At 37.1% G+C, this 26,149-nt stretch overlaps 1 protein-coding gene across 3 annotated transcripts in view; it reads right to left on the bottom strand.

Annotated features, from left to right (window-relative positions):
• The window catches only part of INTS2 (integrator complex subunit 2), a 52,985-nt gene extending 27,198 nt beyond the window's left edge, over nucleotides 1-25,787 (bottom strand). Inside the window, exons 1-15 of one of the 3 annotated variants that reach the window (XM_061142688.1) lie at nucleotides 24,497-25,787; nucleotides 22,802-23,108; nucleotides 21,779-21,917; nucleotides 20,015-20,117; nucleotides 19,057-19,170; nucleotides 17,285-17,415; nucleotides 16,875-17,048; nucleotides 14,076-14,302; nucleotides 12,324-12,449; nucleotides 8,467-8,538; nucleotides 8,264-8,378; nucleotides 6,296-6,364; nucleotides 4,835-4,969; nucleotides 3,472-3,648; nucleotides 2,367-2,475 (exon numbers count right to left, since the gene is read on the bottom strand). In XM_061142688.1, coding sequence (XP_060998671.1) covers nucleotides 2,367-2,475; nucleotides 3,472-3,648; nucleotides 4,835-4,969; nucleotides 6,296-6,364; nucleotides 8,264-8,378; nucleotides 8,467-8,538; nucleotides 12,324-12,449; nucleotides 14,076-14,302; nucleotides 16,875-17,048; nucleotides 17,285-17,415; nucleotides 19,057-19,170; nucleotides 20,015-20,117; nucleotides 21,779-21,917; nucleotides 22,802-23,108; nucleotides 24,497-24,698 — 2,200 coding nt within the window. In that variant the 5' untranslated portion in view covers nucleotides 24,699-25,787. Of the gene's footprint in view, nucleotides 1-2,366; nucleotides 2,476-3,471; nucleotides 3,649-4,834; nucleotides 4,970-6,295; nucleotides 6,365-8,263; nucleotides 8,379-8,466; nucleotides 8,539-12,323; nucleotides 12,450-14,075; nucleotides 14,303-16,874; nucleotides 17,049-17,284; nucleotides 17,416-19,056; nucleotides 19,171-20,014; nucleotides 20,118-21,778; nucleotides 21,918-22,801; nucleotides 23,109-24,124 lie in introns of all 3 variants that reach the window. The other 2 variants (XM_061142690.1, XM_061142689.1) reach the window with 2 other exon arrangements.
• Nucleotides 25,788-26,149: the final 362 nt, after the last annotated feature.

Genomic DNA, 26,149 nt, shown 5'->3' with positions numbered 1-26,149 from the left:
AAACCAGCTCCTGATTGCCCACAAACCTGCTATTTATTTCAGTAGATAGCCATTGTATAGCTCAGGCCAAAGGCCTCCACAACAACCTTGGCTCCTGTCTCTCAATTCTAATTAATTCATCAGCAAAACTTCTCAGCTCTACCTTCAAAATATATATAGACTGCTACCAGTCCAAGCCACCATCTTTTGCCTATAATCTTGGAAAAACCTAATCGTTTTGTTGTTCAGTCGCTAAGCCGTGTCCGACTCTTGCAATGCCATGGACTAGAACCCGCCAGGTTCCTCTGTCTATGGGATTTCTCCAGCAAGAATACTGGAGTGGGTTGCCATTTCCTTCTCCAGGGGATCTTTCTGACCCAGGGATCAAACCCACCTCTCCTGCATTGCAGGTGGACTCCTACACTGCAAGCAGATTCTTTACTGCAGAGCCACCAGGGAAGACCAAGAAAAACCTAGTAACTTTTCTATAATCTCCCAGTTCCTTTTCGAAGACTCAGTCCAGGCTAAATTGTACACTAAACCTGAAATTCTTAACTTTCCAATTAAGATCCATCAGACTATTGCATAAAGAACAGCAGCTTCACCCGAACACAGGGTTGAGCGTGTCACTGGGGACTGGGATGCATAATCTTTAAAGATTCTTCCAGTCTTAAAAATTCTGAGTGATTTGTTAATTCTGCATGGTGTATACATGAAAGTGGGCTATACTAGTCTCTAAACTTTCCTATATTATTTTTTTTGCTAGACATTACTTTAAATAAAAACTAAGAGTGTATCTTGGTCCCCTACTACAGTATTCACGGTCTGAGTTCTCCCCAGAATATCTCCTTGTAACTCATTCCTCTAGTATCTATTAAATCACAAGTGTCATATCCCTTAACAGAATTCATTACATGTGGATAAAAGTGGGAGACTATTACTTAATGCTTATTATTAGCCCATTTTGTCCCTCAAATGACAAAGACTATAATTATAGTTGTGGGATATCATCTGTATATTCCTAACAACTGTAGGCAGGAAAGAAAGCTGCTGAGAAATTCACAGTATATTTAAAACACAATAGTCCATATAAATGAAAGAAACTCATCTGCTACACACTGAAAAGTAACTTTAATTTATAGCTTTCAAAAAGTAAAATCGCTCAGCCATGACAAAATACAATCCCTTAAAAGAATTCTCTCTGCATTATAATACTCAATGCCTGTGACATTTTTAAATTTAATTTTTCTTGGAGTATAGTTGCCTTAGAATGTCATGTTAGTTTCTACTGTTCAAAGTGAATCAACTATTTGTATATGTGTATCTCCTCTTTTTTGGATTTCTTCCCCATTTAGGTCACCAAAGAGCACTGAGTAGGGTTCCCTGTGCAATACAGTAGGTTCTCATTAGTCACCGGTTTCATACACAGTATCAGCAGTGTGAATACGTCATTCCCCGTCTCCCAGTTCTTCCCAACACCCTTCTCTACCTCCTTGGTGTCCATATGCTTGTTCTCGACATCTGTGTCTCTGTTTCTGTTTTGCAAATAAGATCATCTATACCACGCCTATTACTTTTTAATGACACCTTTTATTTGAATATGGAACTTCATACATTTGCTGTTGCTGCTGTTCAGTCACTAAATCATGTCTGACTCTTTGCAACTCCATGGACTGCAGAATACCAGGCTCCTCTGTTCTCTACTACCTTCCGGAGTTTGCTCAAATTCACGTCCATTGAGATGGTGATGCTATCTAACCATCTCATCCTCTGCCGCCCCCTTCTCTGTCTGCCTTCAGTCTTATATTTAGCAAGCCAAAATACAGGTGAATCTTCTTTTTCACACAGAGGAAAACATACTACTTTATACTAATATTATCTATATTAAATCTGACCTTCTGATATTATACAAAGCACCTAAGTTTGAAAGCCTAGGTCAATGATGACATTAATGGCAAAGGAAATCCTTCTGTTGGTTTTTTTTTCCTACTACTTTGATTAAGACTGTTACTCTTCATACTAATGGAAGGAAAAGTAGGAAAAAGGTTGAAATCAAGCAAAAAATCTTCTATTTCAGTACCGACAGGTTTATGTCTTAATTTACCTTTAGTCAATAAGTTCACTAAAATTGTTATACAAACAATTCAGTTAATCATTAATTCAGACTGCTAAAAGGAGCACTGCGACTTAAGGAGTGATTATAAGCCCACACATACATGTACTTATGCACGAAAGTATGAAAACTTAACATTGCAAAGACTGCAGAAAGATGCTGGAGCTTGTTGGAATATCTGATCTTATTTTCTCCAATAGCAGCCTGGAAAGTAACAAAATATAAGCAAATAAGATTAACTATCACCAGAAACACTAGCCTCTGCACAACTTACCTAAAGTCTTGGTGTTTGCTAGGAGAGCTTCTTCATAAGACAGAATATAATAAAGCACCAAGAGCTGTGCTGTGATACTGAAACGCTGATTAAGGCGGATGTTGTCACCCTGGAGGTAATATTATAAACACTTTAAAATACTGTTAAATTTCATGAGTGCTTTTTTTTCCCCTTTGGCCACAACAGGCAGTATGTGGGATCTTAGTTCTCCAACCAGGAATAAAACCACTACCCAGCACAGAGTTTAAACCACTGGACCACCAGGGAAGTTCCAATGAGTACTTTTTGATAGTAAAAGCACTTAAAATAGATTATTTGGTGTTGTTGCTCCCAAGCTTAAAGAAATTGGGAGAAGTATTGCAGTGTTCACATTAAACTCAAATCAACAATGTGAAGTTTAAGTTAAATTTGAGATGGCTTGAGAGATTAGAAGCAACATGCTGAACAGTTTTTAAACTTTCCTGGTGGCTCAGACAGTAAAGTGTCTGCCTGCAATGAGGGAGACCTGGTTTCAATTCCTGGGTGGGGAAGATCCCCTGGAGAAGGAAGTGGCAACCCACTCCAGTATTCTTGCCTGAAAAATCCCATGAACGGAGGAGCCTTGTAGGCTATAGTCCCATGGGGTCGCAAAGAGTCGGACACGACTGAGCGACTTAACAGTTTTTAAGATAGGGCTGCTTCTGAAAAAAGTTTACATTTACAGGAATCTCAAGTATTATCTGAAATTACCATGAAGAAAATAATTCCTAAAAAAAAGATACTTTTTTGAAGAAAAAAAGATTTACTCCAAATTTTCCATAAATAATCTAGGTATATCTTAAATTCTCAGGAAGCTGGTAAAATGTGTTGAAATGTCACATAATCCTTTTTAAACACACAACCTCCAGGGCACTCCTTAAACTTTAAAATGGAGCTTTTGAAAGAATTCTTCAAAAAGTGCCTAATCAACAAACTACATAGAACTAGTACCATTCTTTTAATATTCATAAGTGATCTAAAGAACTGAATACCATTTAAAATAATAATCTGGGAAAAAATGTGGAGTGCGAAGAACAAAAGAAAAATGAACTAATAAATGTTAAAAAAAAACACAACACTATTTTACCCCAATGACTCCTTGAAAAATACTGAGTATCTCCTGTTCTGTGACTGGCTGATTTGTGGCTTCTGGATTAGATTTAGATGCAGGAGTAAGTATAGAATTTATGTACACGTCAATCAGAGGAAGTAATTGAGGATGGAGTGGAATGGAGGTTTCACAGAGCTGTCTATAAATCCAGTCCTAGAAAAGAAAGTGACAGGCACTAAATTAATTATGGCAATAAGAAAAAGCAAGCAAAATTTTACAAGCACATATAATTTTACATGATTTATGAAAAAGTAAAATTCACTATTAACTTTTAGCAGTTGCTAAATAATATCATCCAGTTTCATAAATGCCTTTGATTTAAAAATGGAAACAATTTTTCTTTCCTAAAATTGAGAATATTGTTCCATGGAAGATAAACCTAAAAATGACAGCTTGAGTTTAGAGTTTGGACTTCGGGTTTTTAATCTATTGGTTTTTAAGCAGCGGGGAAAACACTGTAAGTCCCTTCTGTGTCTGTATTTTGAGCACCATATATGCTGCTGTAAAAGACCCCACAGCAGAAAGGCATTTAGGGAGAGGAAGTTTCTCACAACAAACCTCAGACAGATTAAGAAAGTGGCTTTGACAACCACATATGGGAGATTAACTATCTGCACAAATACAGGCCAAGAAGAAACACTGGGGTGCATTTGGACTCTTAATTCTTCTCTACTTCACTTGCAAAAAATATAAAAAGCAGAAGATACAATCAAGATGGAAAACAACTTCACTACATCATAAAAACAAGGACAATCAAATGTGATATAGTAATGCATATGTTGTTCAGGGTTCTTTATAAATAAAATAGCCTCTTAGAAAGGGTTCAAACAAATTTTTTTCTTTTTTAACCTCCTGTGGATTCAGCCTTTTCTCTAGAGAACCTATTTGCTATAGCCAACTATATAACAAATTGAAAACATGTCAAAATATGTGCAAGTTTAATGTTAGAAGTCCCTGTGACAAATGGACTACGAATACCGGTCATGGCTAACCAGCAACCTTCTGAGTTTGGTAAACAAAATCAAGTATAAAGAATGGAAATTTCAAAAAAAAAAAATTAAAAAAAAAAAAAAGAACGGAAATTTCTTACTAAAGTTTAATGAAATTGCTAAATATCATTGAGAATTTAAAAGGAATTAGTACTACTGTACATTTTGTAAATTAACTGAACAGTTATGCTGTTTTAAAAATCTGAAATTAACAGCCTATAATTACTATAACTATATAACTAAAAACATTTCACATACAAAATCCACAGTAAAGGTCTGCAAACTCAAATAGAACTGGGAAAAAAGCATTAACTCATATTTTAGCTTGAAGAATAAATGTAAGATCATACTTTTATTGATACTTTGTGTTTGGTGAAGGAACGACTCCTCAGAAGCTGGTAAATGCAATGAATAGGCAAAAATCCAGTAATGTTGGCACTCAGGTTGCTGGTGACAGGGACTCGAACTGCATGAGCTGTGACAACCTAAAAGGGAAAAACAGTAGCAATACATATGACAGAACCAGATACAAAATTATTCTGAAAGAGGGAATATTAGCCAGGTGGACTGTCAATACTAATGGGGTCCTTTGGCATGAATGACAAAAACCAATCATGACATGATTTAATTATTTTGAGTAATGAGGTACCATCACACATCTGGGAATTTGTAAAGTTCTCTACTTTTTAAAAATTTACTTCTAAACACAGATTCATTGCCAGGGGTTAGAGTAAAGTTAAAAAATATGTAAAATTTGGAATCATAAAATCTGGGCTCAATGACTATAATATATAAAACAGATAAACAACAAGGATTTACCATAAACTACATTTAATATAATAAACTGTAATAGAAAAGAATCTTAAAAGAGGGAGGGGACGTATGTATACGTATGGCTGATTCACGTTGATGTTTGGCAGAAACCAACACAATTCTGTAATTATCCTTCAATTAAAAAAAACAAAACAAAAAAAAAAACAAATAAACAAATAAGAATACAAATAAATATATATATACATATATATATGTATAACCGAATCACTTTCTTGTATATCTGAAACTAAAATAATACTGTAGATCATCTATGGTTTAATTTTTTTTTTAAAAAAGGAAAAAAAGAATAGTTTCCATCATTGAAAAAATAAAATATCGTTAGGATTATCCATGGACAAAAGTGCTGAGACCAAATAAGAACAAGTCAATACAAGAATAAGGAATTTAGACTCTAGCTTACAACTTAGACACAGCACCTTGCAGCTGAAAGGTTTAAACAGATTCTCCTGACAATCCTGACTGTCAGTGAACTTCCCTGGTAGCTCAGATAAAGAATCTGCCTGCAATGCAGGAGATCAGGTTTGATCCCTGGATCAGGAAGACTCCCCTGGAGAAGAGAATGGCTACCCACTCTAGTATCTGGCCTGGAGAATTCCATGGACAGAGAAGCCTGATAGGCTACAGTGCATGGGTTGGCAAAGAGTCGGACACGGCTCAGCCACTAACACTTTCACCCTAGGTGAGATCCCTGTCAACAGTGTCTAAGACTACATTCTTAAGCATCTACTCAACGTCTCCAAAATAAACAAATTTACTTAGCACATGCTTTTCTATGTAGTAAATACCTCTGAAAACAAATTTGAAATATGATTTTTCTTTACAGAAGTTTCAAAGATTAAATAAATCATCACTGGAAACTAAAAAGGAATATAAAGATTATATTAGTGTCTTAAACTGAAACATACACAAGTTTTCTCACAAGAAATGTTATAAAATAAAGTTAAAGAAGTACCTAAGATAATAGTTAAAAGAAGTACCTGCTCAGTAAAAATTTCCTGTGTGAAGACAGTCTTCATCCTGCTCAAGGAGCTTGGCTTAATTACAATCTAAAACAACCAAAACACGACACTGTAAAGCAATTATATTCCAATAAAAAACAAAGAAAAGAAAGGCTCTTTTTTACAAAAAAGAAAAAAAAATACAAAATAAAGCAACCAAAAGATTTCAACAGCAGATGAAAATAAAATATATGAAGCACAATTTTACTTAACGTTCAAATACTCTACTTCAGAAGTAGCTTCTCAAACCTAACACTAAAATGTGTTTTTCCTCAGGAACCAATGTGAAAGTACTTAGTGGGATTTCCCTTGAGATCCAGTGGCTAGACTCTGAGCTCCCAATGCAAGGGGCCCAGGTTCGATCCCTCATCAGAAAACTAGATCTCGCATACCACAAGATATGGTACAGCCAAATAAGTAAAAGAATTTTTAAAGTACTCAGTAAACATATCATTACTACATTTTAAGTCAGTGGGAAGAAGTGGATTATTTAATAAATGGAGGTGGGATAGCTCTCTTTCTGGATAATACAAATAAAGATTTGCATATGACATCATACCCCATATTAACTTCAAATGTATTAAAGATTTAAATGTAAAACATGAGGCCACAAAAACACTAGAAGAAAATATAGGTGATCATTTCTATTAACCTGAGGAAAGAAAAGCACTTCTAAGCATAATAACAAAATAAGAACCACAAAAGAAATACTTAATATATAACACACATAGAAAATAATAATTTTCACATGGCAGAAAAGACTAGGAAAAATCATCTGCAACATATTATACTTTTCCATCTTTAAGACAATAAGGATTATAATATGCACCACTGATTTAATAGTAGCTTTTCAAGTAAATAAAGAAGGGCAAACACTATCACACTAACATTATGCATCAACTATAAAATGAATCCAAGTTTCAATATATGGTAAAATATGTGTCTTGAATCAATGAAATATGATATACAAGGCATAACAGCATATCATTTATATATAAAGAGCACTTCTGAATCAGTAAAAGGAAAAATAAATCCATAAAATTCCCTATAGAAAAACCGAGACATCAATAAACCTTTTAAAAAGAAATAAACCAACTAAAACACATATATTGTTTAAAAGTAACCAAAAAAATCTCTATATAAACTATAACGATAAAAAATAATAACTAGTAATCAAAGAGATGCAAAATAAGACCATTTTTCATCAAATTTGCAAAGATTAAAAAGAATGGTAATGCCCAGTGATGGTGAGAAGTTAGGGAAATATGCACTCTCATTCACTAACGAGAACAGTTAAACTGGTATAATCTTTCTGGAAAATAATCCGGCAATATTCATTAAACATCTTAACATCATCATACTTTTACTTAGCACTGCTTTCTATAACTTTATCCTAAGGAAGTAATCCAGAAAGTGTTTGAAAATATACATGTATGGATGCCTGTGTGTATATTTACATACATAGGATATTCATCTAAGCATTATTCAGAAATTAGAAAATCTACATGGCAAGTAAAGGAACCATTAAAAATGTCACGATCAGCCCACACAATAACTGCAATGCAGCCACTGAAAATTATGTTGTATTAGAATATTTATTGATATGAAGAAGTGCTCATTATATATTGGTAAGTTCATTAAAACCACTTATATATATCAATATAAAGAAAGAACAGATACCAAACTATTAATAGTACTTGACATCTCTGAACATGGAATTATAGCTTTCCCTTCTTTACTGTGTTTTCTAAGTTTTCTACATAGAACATCTATTATTCTCATAAATTATATTTACATAATGTATTTTTTTAGAGAGCTCCTGATAAAGTTTCAAACTATTAAACAACTAAAATTACTTCAAAATGAAAACAACCTATTTACTTAACATTACAAGAAAATGTCCAGCTTAGAAACATCTTCTTTAGAAAGACGATAAGAGGAAATTACCTTCATTCCCAAAGTGGAACAGACCAAATCAATGATAGCACTGAGCTGGTTGCTATGAAAGTACATAGCAACCAATAATAACATCTCCCCAAAAGAAGCAGAGACGCCTGAAGTACTGTTGAAACAGAAAAGAAAACATGAATTTTCCAAAGGAAGGTTAAGAAAACTTACTCAGCTATCTGATACAAATGAAGTCATCTTACCTTTCAAAGTAAGCTTCTTCTTTGATCATCCAGCTTAGCCACACTACCATCAGCTGCTCCTGTTCAGGAGTACTGTTAATATAGAAAAAATATCAGAAGTCACTGGTCTAAATCAGATATACTAGCATAAGAATAAAAAAGCATTCTGGAATTATCTTTGGTGGAAATTATTTTTTCCTCAAATTACTTGCTTGTTGAATTGGCCATTAATTATCATTGAGATATGCAGTAGTTCTAGAGAAGAACAGAGGACCATAACTTTTCTCCATTAATATAAACAGCCAAACCCTCTCAAAGTCTCAGTTACTACTTTTGCAGGTTGGAGAAAATAAACTTCCTCACATTCCTTAGAAAAACAAAGGTTCTCCGGGATTAAAATGTTAGAAGAACTAACAGCTGATACTCATTTCCTATAGAAAAAAATCGATAGTGTTGAAACTTAGTCATTAAAAACTCACAAACTGAGTGTGAGGACAAAAGTCAGACCATCTTTTACCTGGGAAATGAAATTTAGTTTGCAGAGGCATTTTGAGCAGAACTCAATATTAGAGGGAAACAAGTGATCACTATTCAAAAAAGTAAAAAGAGACAGCCAGGGGCTAACCATATATGAAGAATGGTAATAGAAATACATGAACACTGACTTGTTTAAAGCAAATTCCTAGGTTTAGGTTGAAATGCACAGGTCAATTTTGATCTGTAATAGTAATTTTCATTGATCTTCTTCTACTTCACCGCAGTGTAAACAGTAAAAATAAAAACCAACCACAAAGCCTGATACCCAAAACTAAGAAAATTAAAAAGGTTATGCTCAACCATACATAAATTTCTCTACTTATAAAAGACAATGTTATGTAGTAGAAAGATTATTGCCTTTAGAGTCTGCCAGATCTGAGTGGGAATCGCATCTCTGCCAATTACTGTTAGTGTGACCTTGAACAAGAAATTTAAATAGTCTTCTTGTACTTTAGCTCTCCTACTTTCTCCTTCTTGTACTTTAGCTCTTCTATAAATATACACCCACCTTACAGAAGTAATGAAGATTAGAGATAACACTTAGAAATTACTTTAGGTAATATATAAGTATATAACTGAATCACTCTGCTATATACCAGCAACTAACACAACACAGTAAACTGACTATACTTCAGTAAAATAAACTTTTTAAAAAATTTTATTTATTTATTTGGCCACACAGGATCTTAGTTGTGGCACGTGGGATCTAGTTCCCTGACCAGGGAGCGAACCTGGGCCCCCTGCATTGGGAGCTCAGAGTCTAGCCACTGGATCACAAGGGAAGTCCCAAAAATAAACTTTTTAAAACAAGAAATTACTTCAGGTAAAGAGAAAACACTTCATTTCATGTACTTAGTTTCTCATATTCCTAAAACACACCACTCAAATTACATCAAAGGGATGTTCTTAAAACACACAAAATGTACAGGATGATAATGAAGGACAATACCACAAAGCATTGGAAAGCTGGAGCCAGTAAGGAAGAGGAGGAGTAACTGACTAAGCAGACAAGAAAGCAGAACACTAAACTGGCAGGAAGGAAAACCAATCTACCACTACACCACAAAATCCCCAAAGGGCTCAGGAACTGGCACCTCCAGGCAGTTTTGGGAGTGAGAATGAAGACAGAGAGTAAATGTAGACAGTCTGTACAAGCAGTGGCCCTCCAAACCAACCCTCCATTCAGTGGAAACAAGGCTGATTCTCTGGAAAATGTAAAAGAGGGTATCGCTGAACTGATGGACAACCAGGGCTTTCTGGAGCGCCTTTTGGAAAGTAGAAGAATTAAGTAAACAATGCAGGCTGAGATCTCCCAGCCCTTAACCCTCACTTTTTAACTTCGCTTATGGATTTCCTGTCAGGCCTTCGCTCTCAGGCAAGAAAACAGTCTTTTCCAAGACTCTGAAAAGACCGAGAGCTTCTCATTTATGCGTTCAGAAGTTCTAACTTGCCTTTTAGTCTCCTACTCTTAAATATGAACAATCAAGCATTATTAAACCTCTGAGAAAAATAGAGACCAAAAAAAAAAAAAAGGGCAGAAAAAAAGAAACTTAAAGAAACAGTACAAATAAGACCCCTTCAATCATTATGGGTAATATCAGAGAAACCATGCCACCATGAAGCAGTAGACACTATAAAGAAGAAATAAGAAGAATAAAAATGAGCTCTTAGATGTTAAAAACTAGATGGAAGATTGAGAAAAAAATCCTAAAAGGTAATATGAGCAATACCTTTTTGAAGTGATTGAAATGTTCTAAAATTAGATTGTGGTAATGGCTGTACAACCTTGTAAATATACTAAAACCTATTAAATTGTACACTTTAAACTGGGTGAATTTTATGGTATGTAAACTGTGTCTCAATAATGCTGTTTTTTAAAAAGCAGAACAAAACAAAGATGAGGAAAGTAAGAAAGAATAAGAAAATAAGATGATCACTTCAGGAAGCCCAATATCAAAACAAGAGGCGGTTTCAAATAGAGAAATCCATGTGAAAGACAAATTAGTTCAAGACATTTCCTACAACTGACCAATGTGAGTTCCCAGGTTGAAAAGGTTAACTAAATACCTAGGAGAAAGGATAAAAACAGACCCATACAAAAGCACATCACCCAGAAATTTCAAAACCCTAGAAACAAAAAGCTAATCCTTCATGTTCCCATATTTTAAAAAAACAAGTCACAAAAAAAGGACCAGAAATCAGAATGTTACCAGATTCTTCAACGGTAACACTGGAAGTTAGAAGACAATACAGCAAGACTTTCAAAATTCTCAAAGGAAATTATTGCCAACTTAGAATTCTATACCCCATCAAACTATCAACCAAGTGTTAAAGTAAAATAAAGACATTTTCAGAAATAGCCCATCCCTAAATAATTTACCTCCTACATACCCACTCTAAAGAAGCAAAATGAGGGAGCAAATGAAAAAAGATGGAGACATAAGATGCAGGAAATAGGAGACCCCACAAAGAAGAGTTAAAGCGAGTCCCCAAAATAATAGTGAAACGCAATTCCAGATGAGACCTGTGTATCTGGTGCAGAGGCAACCAGTTCAGATGCGAGGGAGTCAAAACACTTCAGGACAGACTGCCTCAAGAAAACAAAACAAACAGAATAACTAATGAGCCTGAACATCTTGAGAGGAGGGTTAGATTGGCAGAGAGTTTGAAACTGCATTAATCTAAGTACATAAAACACCAAGCAAATGAAAAACAAAGAACAAAAGCAAACAGGACAATTCTTAATGGAAAACCATGTTTTGCATAAGAAAAATAATCATCTACCGCTTGGCTGAGCTCCCAAGGGTGTAACATAAACAATAATGTACTGATCAAAGCAAGATAATAATAACTATGTACAGGGAGAATGGAGAGATACGAAGGATACAGAGAAGGTTGAGGACAGAGAGAAGGAGAACTAACTCCTCATTCTCATAGTGGGACGTCAACGAATACTCCTAAAACAAAAAAAATCAGGATGTAGCAAATACAAACATAGTAATAAAGATGTGGGAGTCAAAACCAAAAGAATCACCTAAAAGAACTGAAAGAAGCTGCCTCTAGGGAAGTGGAAAACAGGGCAAAAGGGAATCAGGACTACCATTTGTCTCAAATCTTGAAGAGCTACTTTGAATCCCTTAAATGTATGTATATGAAACTTTAGTAAAGACAAACAAAAGAACTGGCATACAGGAGATGCTAGTGATACCCTTTTATTAAATAATAATACCAATGTCCATACCTAGACCATTTTTGCAGTAAGTTAACTAATTCTATACATTGTTTTAATAAATAAACAAAAGCAGACCTTGGGAAAATAGAACAACTATATAGTTGGGTACCTGACAAGTGTAGAAAAGGCCAGCAGCATACAAAAGGAGAGTGAAACAAAGCGAACCCCAGCTGGTGTCGCAGGAGGACGGCTTGTCATCAACTGCAGTAATTGCTCAGCTTCTTCCTCAGTTGGTCTAAAAAATGAATACACTATTAGGTTTTAGTTTTTTCAGTTGAGAGAAGGAAGAAGAGGGGACTTCTCAACAGTTCAACCTTTCAGATACAAATCCTGAGCTCTGGAATGATATCTCACTATTTACAAAATCTATAACATTTTAAGATGTCAAAAGCAAAACTGCTGAGTTTGCAACCAGTGCTCTTCCTCAGACACAAATACAGGTAGTCCTCACTTTGCATGGTAGTATGGGACCATAAAAATAACCATGCAAGCTGAAATTGCATCATGACCTTAATAATCAGTGGGGAAAATTACAACCGTTCCATTACCTTTAAAATTTCTGTCAAGACATTACAAACTCTGTTGGTTATAATGCCTAAGGAAACTTTTTAAAACATCAGGAATTCAAGTGTTGTCTTTATAAGATTTATCAAGAGTATTTTAAACAGCCCTTGCCATTTTTTCATTGTATAACTTATAGAGTGAGCATCTTCTCTAGGCCTTGATGAATTATCATACCCTTCCTTTCTAAGTTTGGGTCAGCTTCCAACATTTCATCCTGTGTACTCTCAGTCATCAAATACCTGAGTTCCTATAATGCAAAGATTTTTGCTACCATCAGTCTTCTGGAGGTCTTCTTCCTTTTGGTCACAATGACTTCCCTCAAGTTCACCTTCACCAAATTCATCTGGCTATAATACCTAGGGCCTCTCAAATGTCAACATTCTCAGTCAACTATTTCTTTATATTTGGTTCAAATGTCACTTCTGCTGTTAACCACTTCCTCTTTCTTTGCTACACTTTCATTTTTATTGGCCAATTCCCTCTTTCAATTATTCACTTATGCAAAATATCGCATGGGTTTATTCATGGAGAGACAAGAAGGCGGCACTCCTACCCAACTTTGCTGTCTGCTCATGAACTGAGTGATAGTTGTATATGGACCAGTTGCCAAGACTTTAAAAGAAACCCTGTGATTGGTCATTGATCACAATGTGCCTCCACACAATGACATGTGGCTTGAAGTTTTCAATAAACTTTGTACTTTGATTAATGATAATAAATAAGAATTTGGTAAATGAATCACGGCAACTGATACATCAGTTGTTGAGGGAGCAGTGTTATTTGACTAAAGTATGTTAACTGAAACTCATATGTATTGGAGTCATGAAAAGTGAGGACTATATGTATAACAGTTGAGGACATTAATCAAAAAGATATAGTACTGTGTCTAAGAAATCTTGTGCTTAATAATTACATATCAACTTTGAAAAATCTATGATCTCAGTTGTAAAAGGAAACAGGGCAGATTGACTTCAGCTAGCTGTATAGGTTACATAAAGGATCCCTCTCAGATCATTCATACAGTCATGTCAAGCTGTGGGCAAGTCACAGGTTTCTAAAACTGCTCTGGCTCCTCCCATATCTATATAATTCTATTTACGATCAGACTAAAATAGATGCATACATCCCAACTAGGAAAGTTCTCCCTTGGGACTTTCTTCTTGACATAGGTCAACTTACTAGCTGAGCCCAACAGAAAACCCAAATCCTCTGAATAAAAGGCCCATGGCTCACTTTCTTGGGATTAGAAACAAGAAAGTAAAATGACAAAAAGGTAAAAGATCAAATTATTGAATACTTGAGTCCAGCGATCCCCATCAAAGCACAGTACAGACGTAAGAGTGCACTGGCTTTCACAACATGCTCTTCTTTCAGCCCCGAATACACAGACACATTGGGCTCCATCTCCACATCAGCTTCTTCCACAATGCGGGTACTTCTTACTGTGGGAAGAATGCCCATCAACTCCAGAAGAAGCTGCCTTCTCATTTGCCAAAGGACAGAACTACTGGTCTCTCTTTTTCTCTGCGGGAAATATGGACCACAAAAGGAAGAAAGCATGGAGCACTTACTAAGTCAAAAGGAAGTTCAAACAAAGCTCTCAGTTAGACACCTGTAAATGATCCATTTGAAAATGAAAGTCGCTCAGTCATGTCCAATTCTTTGTGACTCCATGGACTGTATAGTCCATGGAATTCTCCAGGCAAGAATACTGGAGTGGATAGCCTTTCCCTTCTCCAGGGGATCTTCCCAACCCAGGGATCGAACCCAGGTCTCCTGCACTGCAGGCGGATTCTTTACCAGCTGAGCCACAAGGGAAGCCCAAGAATCCTAGAGTGGGTGGCTTATCCTCCAGAAGATATTCCCAACCCAGGGTCTCTTGCATTGCAGGTGGATTCTTGACCAACTGAGCTATCAGGGAAGCCCTGATCCATTTACGGAGACTGTCATAACTGCAGAATATCATTTTAATCCATCAAGCAAACTCACTGGATCATTTGACAAATATCCTACTCACCCTGGGCTTCCCTGTTGGCTCAGACGATGAAGAATCTGCCTGCAATGCAGGAGACCTGGGTTCAATCCCTGGGTCGGGAAGATACCCTGGAGAAGGGAATTGCTACCCACTCCAGTATTCTTGCCTGGGAAACCCTTGGACAGAGGAGCCTGTCAGGCTACAGTCCATGGGGTTGCAAAGAGTCAGACACAACTGATTAACTAACACTAACACTGCTCACCCTAATTTGGGCAGGTTGTACAGAAAATACTAAATGAATGATGATTTGAAATGCAAAATATCATGTAAATGATGATTTCAAACACATAAAGACTAGTGGAGTCTTAAGTACAAAATGCTCAGATTTGGGGCTTGGATTTAAACAACAGCCCCGCTATTAATTAACTATGTACGTTTAGATACATAAGTTAACCTCTCTGAGCCCCAATTTCCTTAAATAAGAAGGAAACTAATATTGGATTAACAATATTGAATTCCCAGGACTGCTGGAGCTAGGAGTTTATACGCCTGTCACCCCCACAGCTCTTCAGGCAGTGACAACATCTACTCATACTCAGGAGGGCCTGATACATCATGCCTGACATATATCAAGCACTCAGTATCTGTTAGATGAATGAACTAACAAAGATGATAAGTATGAAAGCATTTCTAAACTACAAAGGGCTCGGGAAAAGTTGTTATTTTTAGAGTGTTTCAGAGTAAAATATGGTAAATGTTGTTTTAAAACCAGTATTAGACACAAAGAACAATTACAAACAAGAGGCTTATACCAAGAGCTTAGCACAGTGCCTGAAATATGCAAGGTACACAAAAAATGTCAACCTCTTGCAAACTTTCAAATTAGTTTTTAATTAATTAATTTAATTAGTTTTCAAATGGATTATAAGAAGAACTTGGATAAAGAAAAGTATGGTGAAAAAAAAAAAAAAGAAAAGTATGGTGAATTAATGGCATAAAAAAACAGACTCTAGAAGGATCTAAGCAGTACACCTGTTACGTCAAGTTCACAGACCTCAACAAGTTAAAAACCACTCTGCATTATTAGTTCCTGTGTAGGGACAGAACCCTGTTCACAGTTATCATGAGATGTTTTTTGAAAAAGTACAATATTTTGCAAGTTAAAAACTCTTGTAAAATATAATATATATTCATCAATAAAGGGATACATGTAGTAGATACATACAATAAAATATTAGGCTTAGAAAGGAAGGAAATTCTTACACTTGCCATAACATGCATGAACCTTGAAAACATTGTGCCAAGTAAAAATAAGCCAAACGCAAAATGAGAAATATTGTATGATTGCACTTACACGAGGTACCTAGCATGGGCAAATTCATAGGTAAAGAAAATAGAAGAGAGATTACCCAACACTGAGAGGAAGGGCGAATGAGAAATTATTGCTTAATTGGTAGAGAGTTTCTATCAGATGATGAAAGAGTTCTGAAAATGAACAGTGGTGATGGCTGTATATATATTTTACCACAATAATTTACACATGTGTGTGTATATATGTGAATAATAGACTACAATAACAACTTATGGTGATGCCCTAATATAGCAATTCTCATGTGTCTGACCCAGAAATCTGGAGATGACCAATATATTTCCTTGGGGTCCAGAAAGTCAGAAATCTCTCAACATTACAGACTTTTTTTACTCATTTTCCCACAAGTATAAAGTGTAGCTTTTCCAAAGACTTCTATTAAGCCAGATGTTAAAGAGATTTGCTAAAATGTATAATGATATCACTCGGTAAATTTTTCTTTTGCAAAAAAATTAATTTTCTATTAAAAAAATGTTGTCACATTTAATAAGATTGGGATTATTTTTTAATGAATTAAATAAATATTTCAAAAATTTCAGTTTTCATTTCTAGTATGGTAAATATCAATAGATAAAGACCAACATAAAAGCTCTTTGTGTCCTCAATGATTTACTGTAAAATCTCAGGAAGTCCTGAGACTAAGAAGTCTGAGAGCCACTGGCCTAATGACATCTTTCTAAAAGTGTTTCTTCCTCCTTTACTAACTACTAACATAGCTTGATCCTTGACCTAAACACACATTTCTCCCTCACCTGCTGTCCATTTCGGATAAAAGTTCCAAACCAGGTCCGGACTTTTGCATTTGTTCCAAGAAGCAAACCACTAACAAAACAAACCAAGTCACTCACTCCATCTTCACTAGCTTCATTTTTAGTATGATCCAATGTCAAAGCCACTCCAAGACCTGGCAAGTGACATTCTTCCACCTAACAAAGCAAAGAAAACAAACTGAACTCAGTATCATAAAGAAAAGGGCCAGGATGATCCAGAATCTGAAGCATATAAAGTTTAGGGGAAGACATAGCACAAAGCACAAAAACCTAGAGAGGAACGTAATATATCTGGTATATAACTATAATTCCAAATCTCTGCAAGATTCAAAAAAAAGTTCCTGGTCCTAAAATAGAGGCTTTGGTCTCATAAAAATAGTAAGATCTCTTACCACCATGCCTCGGACCTTCAGGGCCTGAGAAGGATTCATTTTACATAAGAAGCGTAAAGCATCCGTCCTCCGCCTTCCTCCAAGACTCTCTTCATCTTGTCGTTCTCCATTTTTGATCAGGCCCCTACAAACTGAACATTTAGTAGCCTCTGTTACTTTAAGCTTTGTAAGTAAGATGTCAGAATCAATGGTTTCAGCCTTGAGAATCATTCATTTATACAGATTAGATATTACAAAAGAAAAGGATCAGGAAACTTGAAAGCATAGCAATAGAAACTGGTTAAAATCCAGCAGAGTGAAAAGAGCCTCAAAAAATGAAGTAATCCGTGGAACATCAAGTAGTTCAACATACTTGTAATTAGAGTCTCAGAAAGAGAAAGAGAATGAAATACAAACATATATTTGAAGAAACTTTTCCAAACTTGATGAAAACTATAAACCTAGAAAATCAGTGAAACCCAAGCAGGAGAAACACAAAATCATAACAAGATACATCATAATCCAATCTCTGAAAACCAGTAATGAAGAAAAAATCTTAAAAGTTGCCAGAAAGGATAAAAAAATAAATAAATAAAAGTAGCCAGAGGGAAAAAAGAAACATACAGAGGAACAGAGACAAAAATGACCATAGCCAAGAGAATAACATCTTAAAGAGCTAAGAGAAAAAGTCAACCTAAACCTTCATGGAATAGCCAGTAAATCTCTTAGAAACAAAAAGAAAATAATATTAATAGTTCCATTTCACAAATAACAAGTTAAGTACCTTGATGGAGATCACACAAAGAGTGAGCCACAAAGTCAGAAATTATGAACCCCAGATCTAGCGCTTTTTTCTCCTTGACTCTCAATTCGCAAAACATCTTGCTCAATAAATGTAATTTTTATATCACTCAGACCCAAACCACAATCTTCAGTCACTAGCAGTTTGAAACACAGGTGAAAATTTTAGTTGATTTTTCGCAATTTCTACCCCATACTTTTCTGCAAAATGACAGCAATAAGGCTAAAACATGGAAGTCTGATTGTTGGTATTTCTAATCCATATATCTCATGTTACCCTCTGGCTATTTCACAGATAAATGTCCTCTCCTCTTTGTTCAATGAGCACAGAAATTATAGCCTCTATGTCTTTAATATTTTTTACTTCCCTATTATAGCACTGGTGACAAATGCAAAAAAAAAAAAAAAACGCTGCATACTCATTGTACTTACATTTGTAATTTCTAAACAATTTTGAATTCTCTAAACTCAGTATTTCTACAACTGTTTATTGTTTAGTCACTAAGTTATGTCCGACTCTTTGCAACCCCGTGTACTGCCAGGCTCCTCTGTCCATGGGATTTTCCAGGCAAGAGTACTGGAGTGGGGTGCCATTTCATTCTCCAGGGGATCTTCCCAACCCAGGGATCAAACCCGCATCTCCTGCACTGGCAGGCAGATTCTTTACCACTGAGCCACTTGGAAAGCCCATTTCTACAGCATTCACTAATAAATTTTCAAAAAATAAAATCTCAGATAAAACCTTATAAATGTTTCCTCTTAGCTCAAAAAATAGGTCTCACACATGCCCAAACAAATCTCTTCAATATCCCTTTTTGTTGTTGTTGTTGTTTTGTTTTCTTTTGTTTTGTTTTTGGCCATGCTACACAGCAAATGAGATCGTGGTTCCCTGACCAGGGATCGAACCCACACCCTCTCCACTGGAAGCATGGAGTCCTAACCACTGGACCACCAGGGAAGTCCCCAATATTCCACTTTAAAATTGCATTTACCCTCATTAAAACTATCAGGAACATTGGCCACCAACAGACACAAGAACCAGGCGCCGTTTCTAACATGGAGCAAGGCTTCAGCTACATCAACTATAGGAAGCAGGGAAGGGAGCTCTATAAGAAAACAAAACCAGTGTTATTACTAAGGAGTGATATTTCATTGTATTATACATTAAACATCTTTGACATTTCACCAATGTTATTTAAAAGCAATTAAATTAAGGTACTTTCTTTTCACAGTCTCGAGCTGACTTGTCCAGTAGGACAGCCACTAGCCACATGTGATTATTTAAATTAAGTTAAAAATAGATCAGCTCCTCAGTCACACTTGCCACATTTCAAGTACTCCATAACTACATGTGGCTAGTGGCTACTGTACTGAACACAGTATACAGAACACTATCTTCGCTGCTGTGGTGGACAGTGTTAGTCAAAGAAGTTACTTTCATGAAAAGTTTCTCTGCATTTCTATATCTTCTATCTTCTCATTCTGATCATGCACACTTTTTATAAAGAACCCAAAAAATACAAAAAGCACAAAGAATAAAGATAAAATCAGCTCTAATCCCATCACTTAAAGTTAGTAATTTGCAAGATCTGATTTTAATCCCCATATGGGTATCACTGTACTTTTAACAAAACTGGGATTTTATTCTACTTACCATTTTGCCACCTGCTTTTTTCATTTAACATATATTGTGAACATTTTCCAAAATGATTAAAGTTCTTCAAATACACACCATTTTAATGGCAGCAGAGTGCACTCTACTATGGAAATAATATAATTTATTTAATCATTGTGCTACTATTAGTCATTTTGACCTAAACTTTTCAGGTATATACTTAATTACATGAACTTTCAAATAACACAATATTCCAGGTTAAGAAGTTACACAGTTATCGTTTAACAGGAACATTTAACTGCATCTGAAATATGTCTTAGCATTCATTACAGTACCTGCTTGTAAAATACAAAGCACATCTGCAGCTTCCTCCAAGTAGACTGGACTCTCAAATAGCTCAGATGATTTAAAAAAAAATTCTCCACTGGACTCAGATACCTTAAAAAGAAAGAAAGAAAAATGGTGAGCTCTCTTAATTTCAGGTAATGAATTGGATCCCTTACTATGCTTGCAGTATTTGCTGAGCTTACAGACCATGTCTCTTAATAGCCATTAATATACTATAGAAGAATACGCAGGACTGGATGAATTTGTACCAACTTAACCACAATTAGTCAGTCACACTACTATTCCAGACATGCACTATAAGTCTGACTAATTTATTTCTACATAAATATTTGGAGACATCTGAAGTTAAAGACAAGCCAAAGAAATGAACTAGGAATGCTACCTAGGTCACTTATTTCATTACAGCCATTAAGAAAAAGATATAGGAAAATATTAGTTAAAATTAAAGATTATCAGGAATTCCCTGGAAGTCCAGCAGTAAGGATTTCATGCTTGCAATATCAAGGACCCAGGTTCAACCCCTATTCAGGGAACTAAGATCACACAAGCCACATGGCACAGCGAAAAATAAGAAAAAGAAAAAATTAAAGAGTATGAGTACATGGGGAAAAGAGTTGAGGTAAATAACTTTGTAATAGGAAAAAAAAACTAAGATTTATAACATATCTTAAAAAAAATTTTTTTTTAAGATTTATAATATATCTTAAAAACTATCTAGAACTAAGCAAATCTCTCCCTTATCAGTATTTTCTTTGGAAACAGAATTTAGGTTTTATTGGTCCACAATTTATAAAATTAAACTTTATTATAAAGTAACTGACCTTGAGATTCTCAAAGTAAAAAACATTTGTTTCTCAAATTCTGAGCCCCATCTCATATAAGACATCTTAATATGAAGATCCAATTTGTATGATAACTCCTGACATTCACAAATTTAAAATTCAGAGTTTCAATTAACCATCATCACCCAAAGTCCTCTATGTACACCTGAAATAAAACACTGCAAATCTTCAATAAAAATAAAGTAACATCTTTTTGCTGAGACAAAAGGCTGAATAACCTTCATTAGTACACAGAAACTATTCAGTCATCTAGTAAGTGAGGCTAGCCAAATATCCCACATCCAATTCAGCCTCAATATTCCCCACTCAGTTATGTATGATGTATGTAATTCACTCAGTATCTAAAGGAAGCACACACATTTTTAAGAATCATGTACATACTTCACATATTTTCTGGGGAAAATCATATCTTATAGAGTTATTATCAACTTTGGTGATTTACAAGTCTTGAGCTATGTATCTATTAAGAAATCATCGTATGGATCCCATACAGACAAAAAAAAAAAAACACTTTATGATAGAGAATACACAGCAGGCAAAAATGAGAGAAAACAGTAATTATAAAACAGCCTTCAAAAGGAGGCATTTAATATCTGTTCAAGCCTTTGAAAGGAAGACACTTGATTAACAAAGAGGATATGTGTCCAAGAGGATGCAAGCTGCCTGCCTTCCTGCCTGTTTCTACCTTTTCTTTTCTTTTTTTGGCCGCATCAGGTCGCAGTTGCAGTACATGGGCTTAGTTGCCCCTGGCATTTGGGATCTCAGTTCCCTGACCTGGAATCAAACTTCCCCTGCACTGGAAGGCAGATTCCTAACCACTGGACCACCAGGGAAGTCGAGCCTGTTTCTATCTCTTATGTGTAGACATCAAATCATGCATATTTTGATCTGTGATTAAAATAAATGCACCTTGTTCATAATTGCCAACAGTTCACTAAGCACAAGACGCAATCGACGAGGTGAATCACTGTGTTCAAACTCTAAAGTCAGTCCATGCTGAAGCTGTGAGACCAGGATGCTCTCTCCACTGCCTCCTCCAAGTTTATGCCTAATAAAACACACACGTGTAAAACAATTATGAGGACACTGGCACAGAAATAAAAGCATAAAAACTATCTTTAACAGAAATAATCTACAAAAGAATGTATGAATTCTTTTGATATATTTCATGAATGTATTACTTCTGAATACTATTTTGTCTATTTCAGAGAGTCACAACCTGTGTAAAGACTCCAATCATAACTGACAGGTTAACACCCACTTCCATCAATAACAGTGGCTCACGACCATCCACAATGGGCAAGGAGGGACAAAGTATGCCTCGAATCTGGGGAACTCAATGTAAGCTCAACAAGCCTCCCAGGAGACTCCAATAAACCCTTTTGCTCTAAGGGAACTTACTCTATCCGCTTCCCACTGAGAGTAACTGGCCTAATGATTTTAGCCTGCATGCAACATTTGTTTAGTCGCTAAGTCAGCTCAGACTGTTTTTGCAACTTCATGGTCTGCAGCCCGCCAGGCTCCTCTGTCCATGGGATTTCCCAGGCAAGAATACTGGAGTGGGTTGCCATCTCTGATTCTAGGGGATCTTCTCGACCCAGGGGTTGAACCGGCATCTCCTCCACTGGCAGGCAGACTCTACCATCTGAGCCACCAGGGAAGGCCTGAATACAAATGTATATACAGCCAAGGTTCTCAGCACATTTCACAATACATAATTCAAATGATCCTAGAATTTTAATTATAAATAAAAAATAACTTTTAAAAAAAAGTGCTCTCCAAAGTTTAGAGTCCCAATCTTCTCTTTTTTGGAAGAATGCACTGCAATAAGAAGCCCTAAAAGCTCCAAAAAAAAAATTTATTTCCTCCCTTTTTTTTTTTTTTAGCATATCCAAGTAAATACCAACTCACATATTATACAATATTCATTACCTAAGCTGCTGCTCTTTGCTGGCATCCTGTTCTAAAGCATGAAAGTCCACAGACAGCAATGCAACAATAGAATTGACAGCTTCCACTCCAGAGAGAAGACGAAGGATAAGTTTCTTATCCTGAGCCCAGCTCTGGCTCTGATCAGCAGGTGCACAGAGTGCCATCCGCACCAAGCAGGGCAGGAGAAGTCTCAATTCTGGATCACTTAAAGATGCCAAACGAACAACATCCACCTTCTGCATTGCCTCAAAAGCAAAAGGACTGACAAACTGAAGGCTTGTACACTCGGTCATGATCACTGTTGATCCTAGTGGTTAAAAAAAGAAAAAACGATGATGTCTGGTAGAAACCAATGCAATACTGTAAAGTCTTACAGTAAATGCAATATTTATAAATCCTTCAATTAAAAATAAATAAAAAAATTTTTTAAAGATTTTTTTTTAAAGCAAAGTAAGTAGGGGTGTAACTGCACATATACGAATGCCCCTCTTTTTAAAAACTCTGAAAAATGTGGTTTATCTTATATGTTGGCAATATTCCTGGCACAATTACCTACTCCCTATGCTTCTACTGCCATCTGGAAAATGAGAAAGAAAACAGTATATTAACGTCTTCCAGCCTCGGGGATCTTCTGTTCTAATATTCTCATTTTGCAGAGAAAGAAAAGGAAAGCCAGACAGATTAAGTAACAGGCCCAGAGGAGTATTACTAGTCGGTGGCAAAATCTAAAGCTGAACCCTCCTCTACTAAATCCCAGTGCAACACCTTCCCCACTATAGCAGTCATCTGAGGGCCATAATCCAAAGTAAAAGAACAGCATAACTAACAATGCTAGTCTTCAATACCTCTTTAGTTTCGCATGCCTACCCAGCACATGTAAATAACTGTTACGTTTCTCTTTCCCACCCTCCACGAGTTGGTAGAAGCACTGGTAAACTGCCTCACCAGCCAGAAGCTATGCCAGCTTCAAAGCTCTGGAGACCAGAACTCTATCCTATATCCCCTATGTTGCTAAGTTTAAAAAAAGAGAAAAGAAAACAGCTGCGGAGGTGCAATTAGCTCCTAGCAGAAAGGAGAAATCCTGAATCCCACTTGAGCACTTCTCAAGAGTAATCAGAAACAAAAAAGTTAGTAGCCAAAGCCATGCCCTCTGAGACCCATAGACTAGACTAGCAGAATCATGCGTAACAAGAGCCGTGGGCAGAAACGTTCTGCTTTTCAGCAAGAGGAGCTGGCCTTTTAACAGAGGGGCGGGCTGAGAGAGCAGAGGCGAGGAGACCTGAGCGCTCATAGGTCTCGCCCCCGGGCGTAACGTGAACCAACCAGTCTCTCCGCTGGAGAAAAGTCGGGCCGCTGGCGGACACGGACCCCGAAACGCTCCGAGGCCTTAGAAGCGGGAGCCTCATACCTTCAGGTCTACCCTCCGGCCTCCCGGGACCCCACCCGGATTCCGCGCCCTACAGGCGGGGCGCGGTAGAAATCGAGAGCGCGGTCCGAGGTTGGGCCTAGGCGAGAACCCGGCTTCCCCAGCCGTATAGCTCTGCCTTGAGTCGACCTGGGCACCAAAAACCCCACACGTCGGGATCAGTCAGGCCGGCGGTGCGACGGGGGCTGGATGGGGACACCGCGCAAAGGCAGAGCCTGGACTGCAGGGACGGGAAAGCTGAGGAGACTGTTTCCACCCGCTCGCAGCACCTTCATTCATCCCCAGCGTCTGGCTCCGGTCGGCCACCGTACTGGACTGAGAGGAAGGCTGGCTGCGAGAGGACACCCGGAGGCGACGGCGGTGACGCAGCGGCGCGCGTGCGCGGCCCCGCCCCTTCCTCCGCCTCCGTTCGCGCTGCTTCACCCTGGAAGGCGTAGGGTCGTGCTGTTTCCAGTGTCCCTTCCAGAGCATACCAGCGGAAACCCTTTAGCTAAATCATTAAGGCTCCCCGCGCTGCCTTGTCATCATCACCGGATTACTGTGCCATTCAAATGACAGCGTTATGTAAAATGTTCAAGTTGGCCCACTGTTCAGTTGGCCAGAACGGCCAAATGGAATCAGTTACAGCTTTCCATCTCTGCTTCTGCCTTTCCAGCACCGCAGTTCTAGAATCCTGGGGTTTGCAGGAGAATTTAAAAAGTAATCTAACTCTGAAGCATTATTCTGCTCTTCATCTCAAAACACAGTCATGAGTTAAACATCGTTATTTTGGATTCTCAGAAAGCATAGATCTTTCGTGGATGATGCATGGCATTTCAGGAGTTCTCTAGAATCCCTGCCGAATTGTGAATTCTTGCGCTGCTTCTGGAAAGAGGGTCCAAAACTTTCAACAACTTCTCAAAGGAGTTTGGACCACACAGAAGACCAAGAACTTCTAGCCTTTATATATCTGCATATTATTTCTGGTTTCTGGTTCAATCCATGTGTATTTAACACCTTCTATTCACCAGATACTATGCGAGGTACTGAAACAAAAGTATTTTACAGAGATAAAGTACTTCATACTTTATGTTCAGTTGAGTTGCTCAGTCGTGTCCCACTCTTTGCGCCCCCATGACTTGTAGCACACCAGGCCTCCCTGTCCATCACCAACTCCCTGAGTTTACTCAAACTTATGTCCATCGAGTTGGTGATGCCATCCAGCCATCTCATCCTCTGTCGTCCCCTTCTCCTCCTGTCCCCAATCCCTCCCAGCATCAGGGTCTTTTCCAATGAGTCAACTCTTCGCATGAGGTGGCCAAAGTATTGGACTTTCAGCTTCAGCATCAGTCCTTCCAATGAACACCCAGGACTGATCTCCTTCAGGATGGACTGGGTGGATCTCCTTGCAGTCCAAGGGACTCTCAAGAGTCTTTTCCAACACCACAGTTCAAAAGCATCAATTCTTCGGCACTCAGCTTTCTTCACTTTGTATTAGGTTGGTGCAAAAGTAGAGGTTTCTGACCATGAATTTTAAATCATTATAACTAGGCTCAGATACATCTTGATTAATCAAGATAGGAATCATAATAAACATTATTAAAAAAATAAAATAAAATAAACATTATTGCCAAAGAGAAATAAATTTGTTTATTCCTGTAGAATAAAAACCCACGCCTTAGGATTTGAGGAACTCTTGGAAAGCATTTTCTGCCTCCTGCTGATTGTCGAAGTGTTTTCCCTGCAAAAAGTCGTCAAAATGCTTGAAGAAGTGGTAGTCAGGTGACAAGAGGTCAGGTGAATATGGCGGTTAAGGCAAAACTTTGTAGCCCAATTCTTTCCACTTTTGAAGAACTGGTTGTGCTACATGTGGTCAGGGTTGTCGTGGAGAAGAACTGGAATCTGTTGACCAATGCTGGCTGCAGGCGTTGCAGTTTTCGGTG

Source organism: Dama dama, chromosome 5, assembly GCF_033118175.1.
Source record: "Dama dama isolate Ldn47 chromosome 5, ASM3311817v1, whole genome shotgun sequence".
NCBI classification, from domain to species: Eukaryota; Metazoa; Chordata; class Mammalia; order Artiodactyla; family Cervidae; genus Dama; species Dama dama.
The sequence above is the reverse complement of the archived record's forward strand: the minus strand, read 5'-3'. Positions and strand labels throughout refer to the sequence as shown.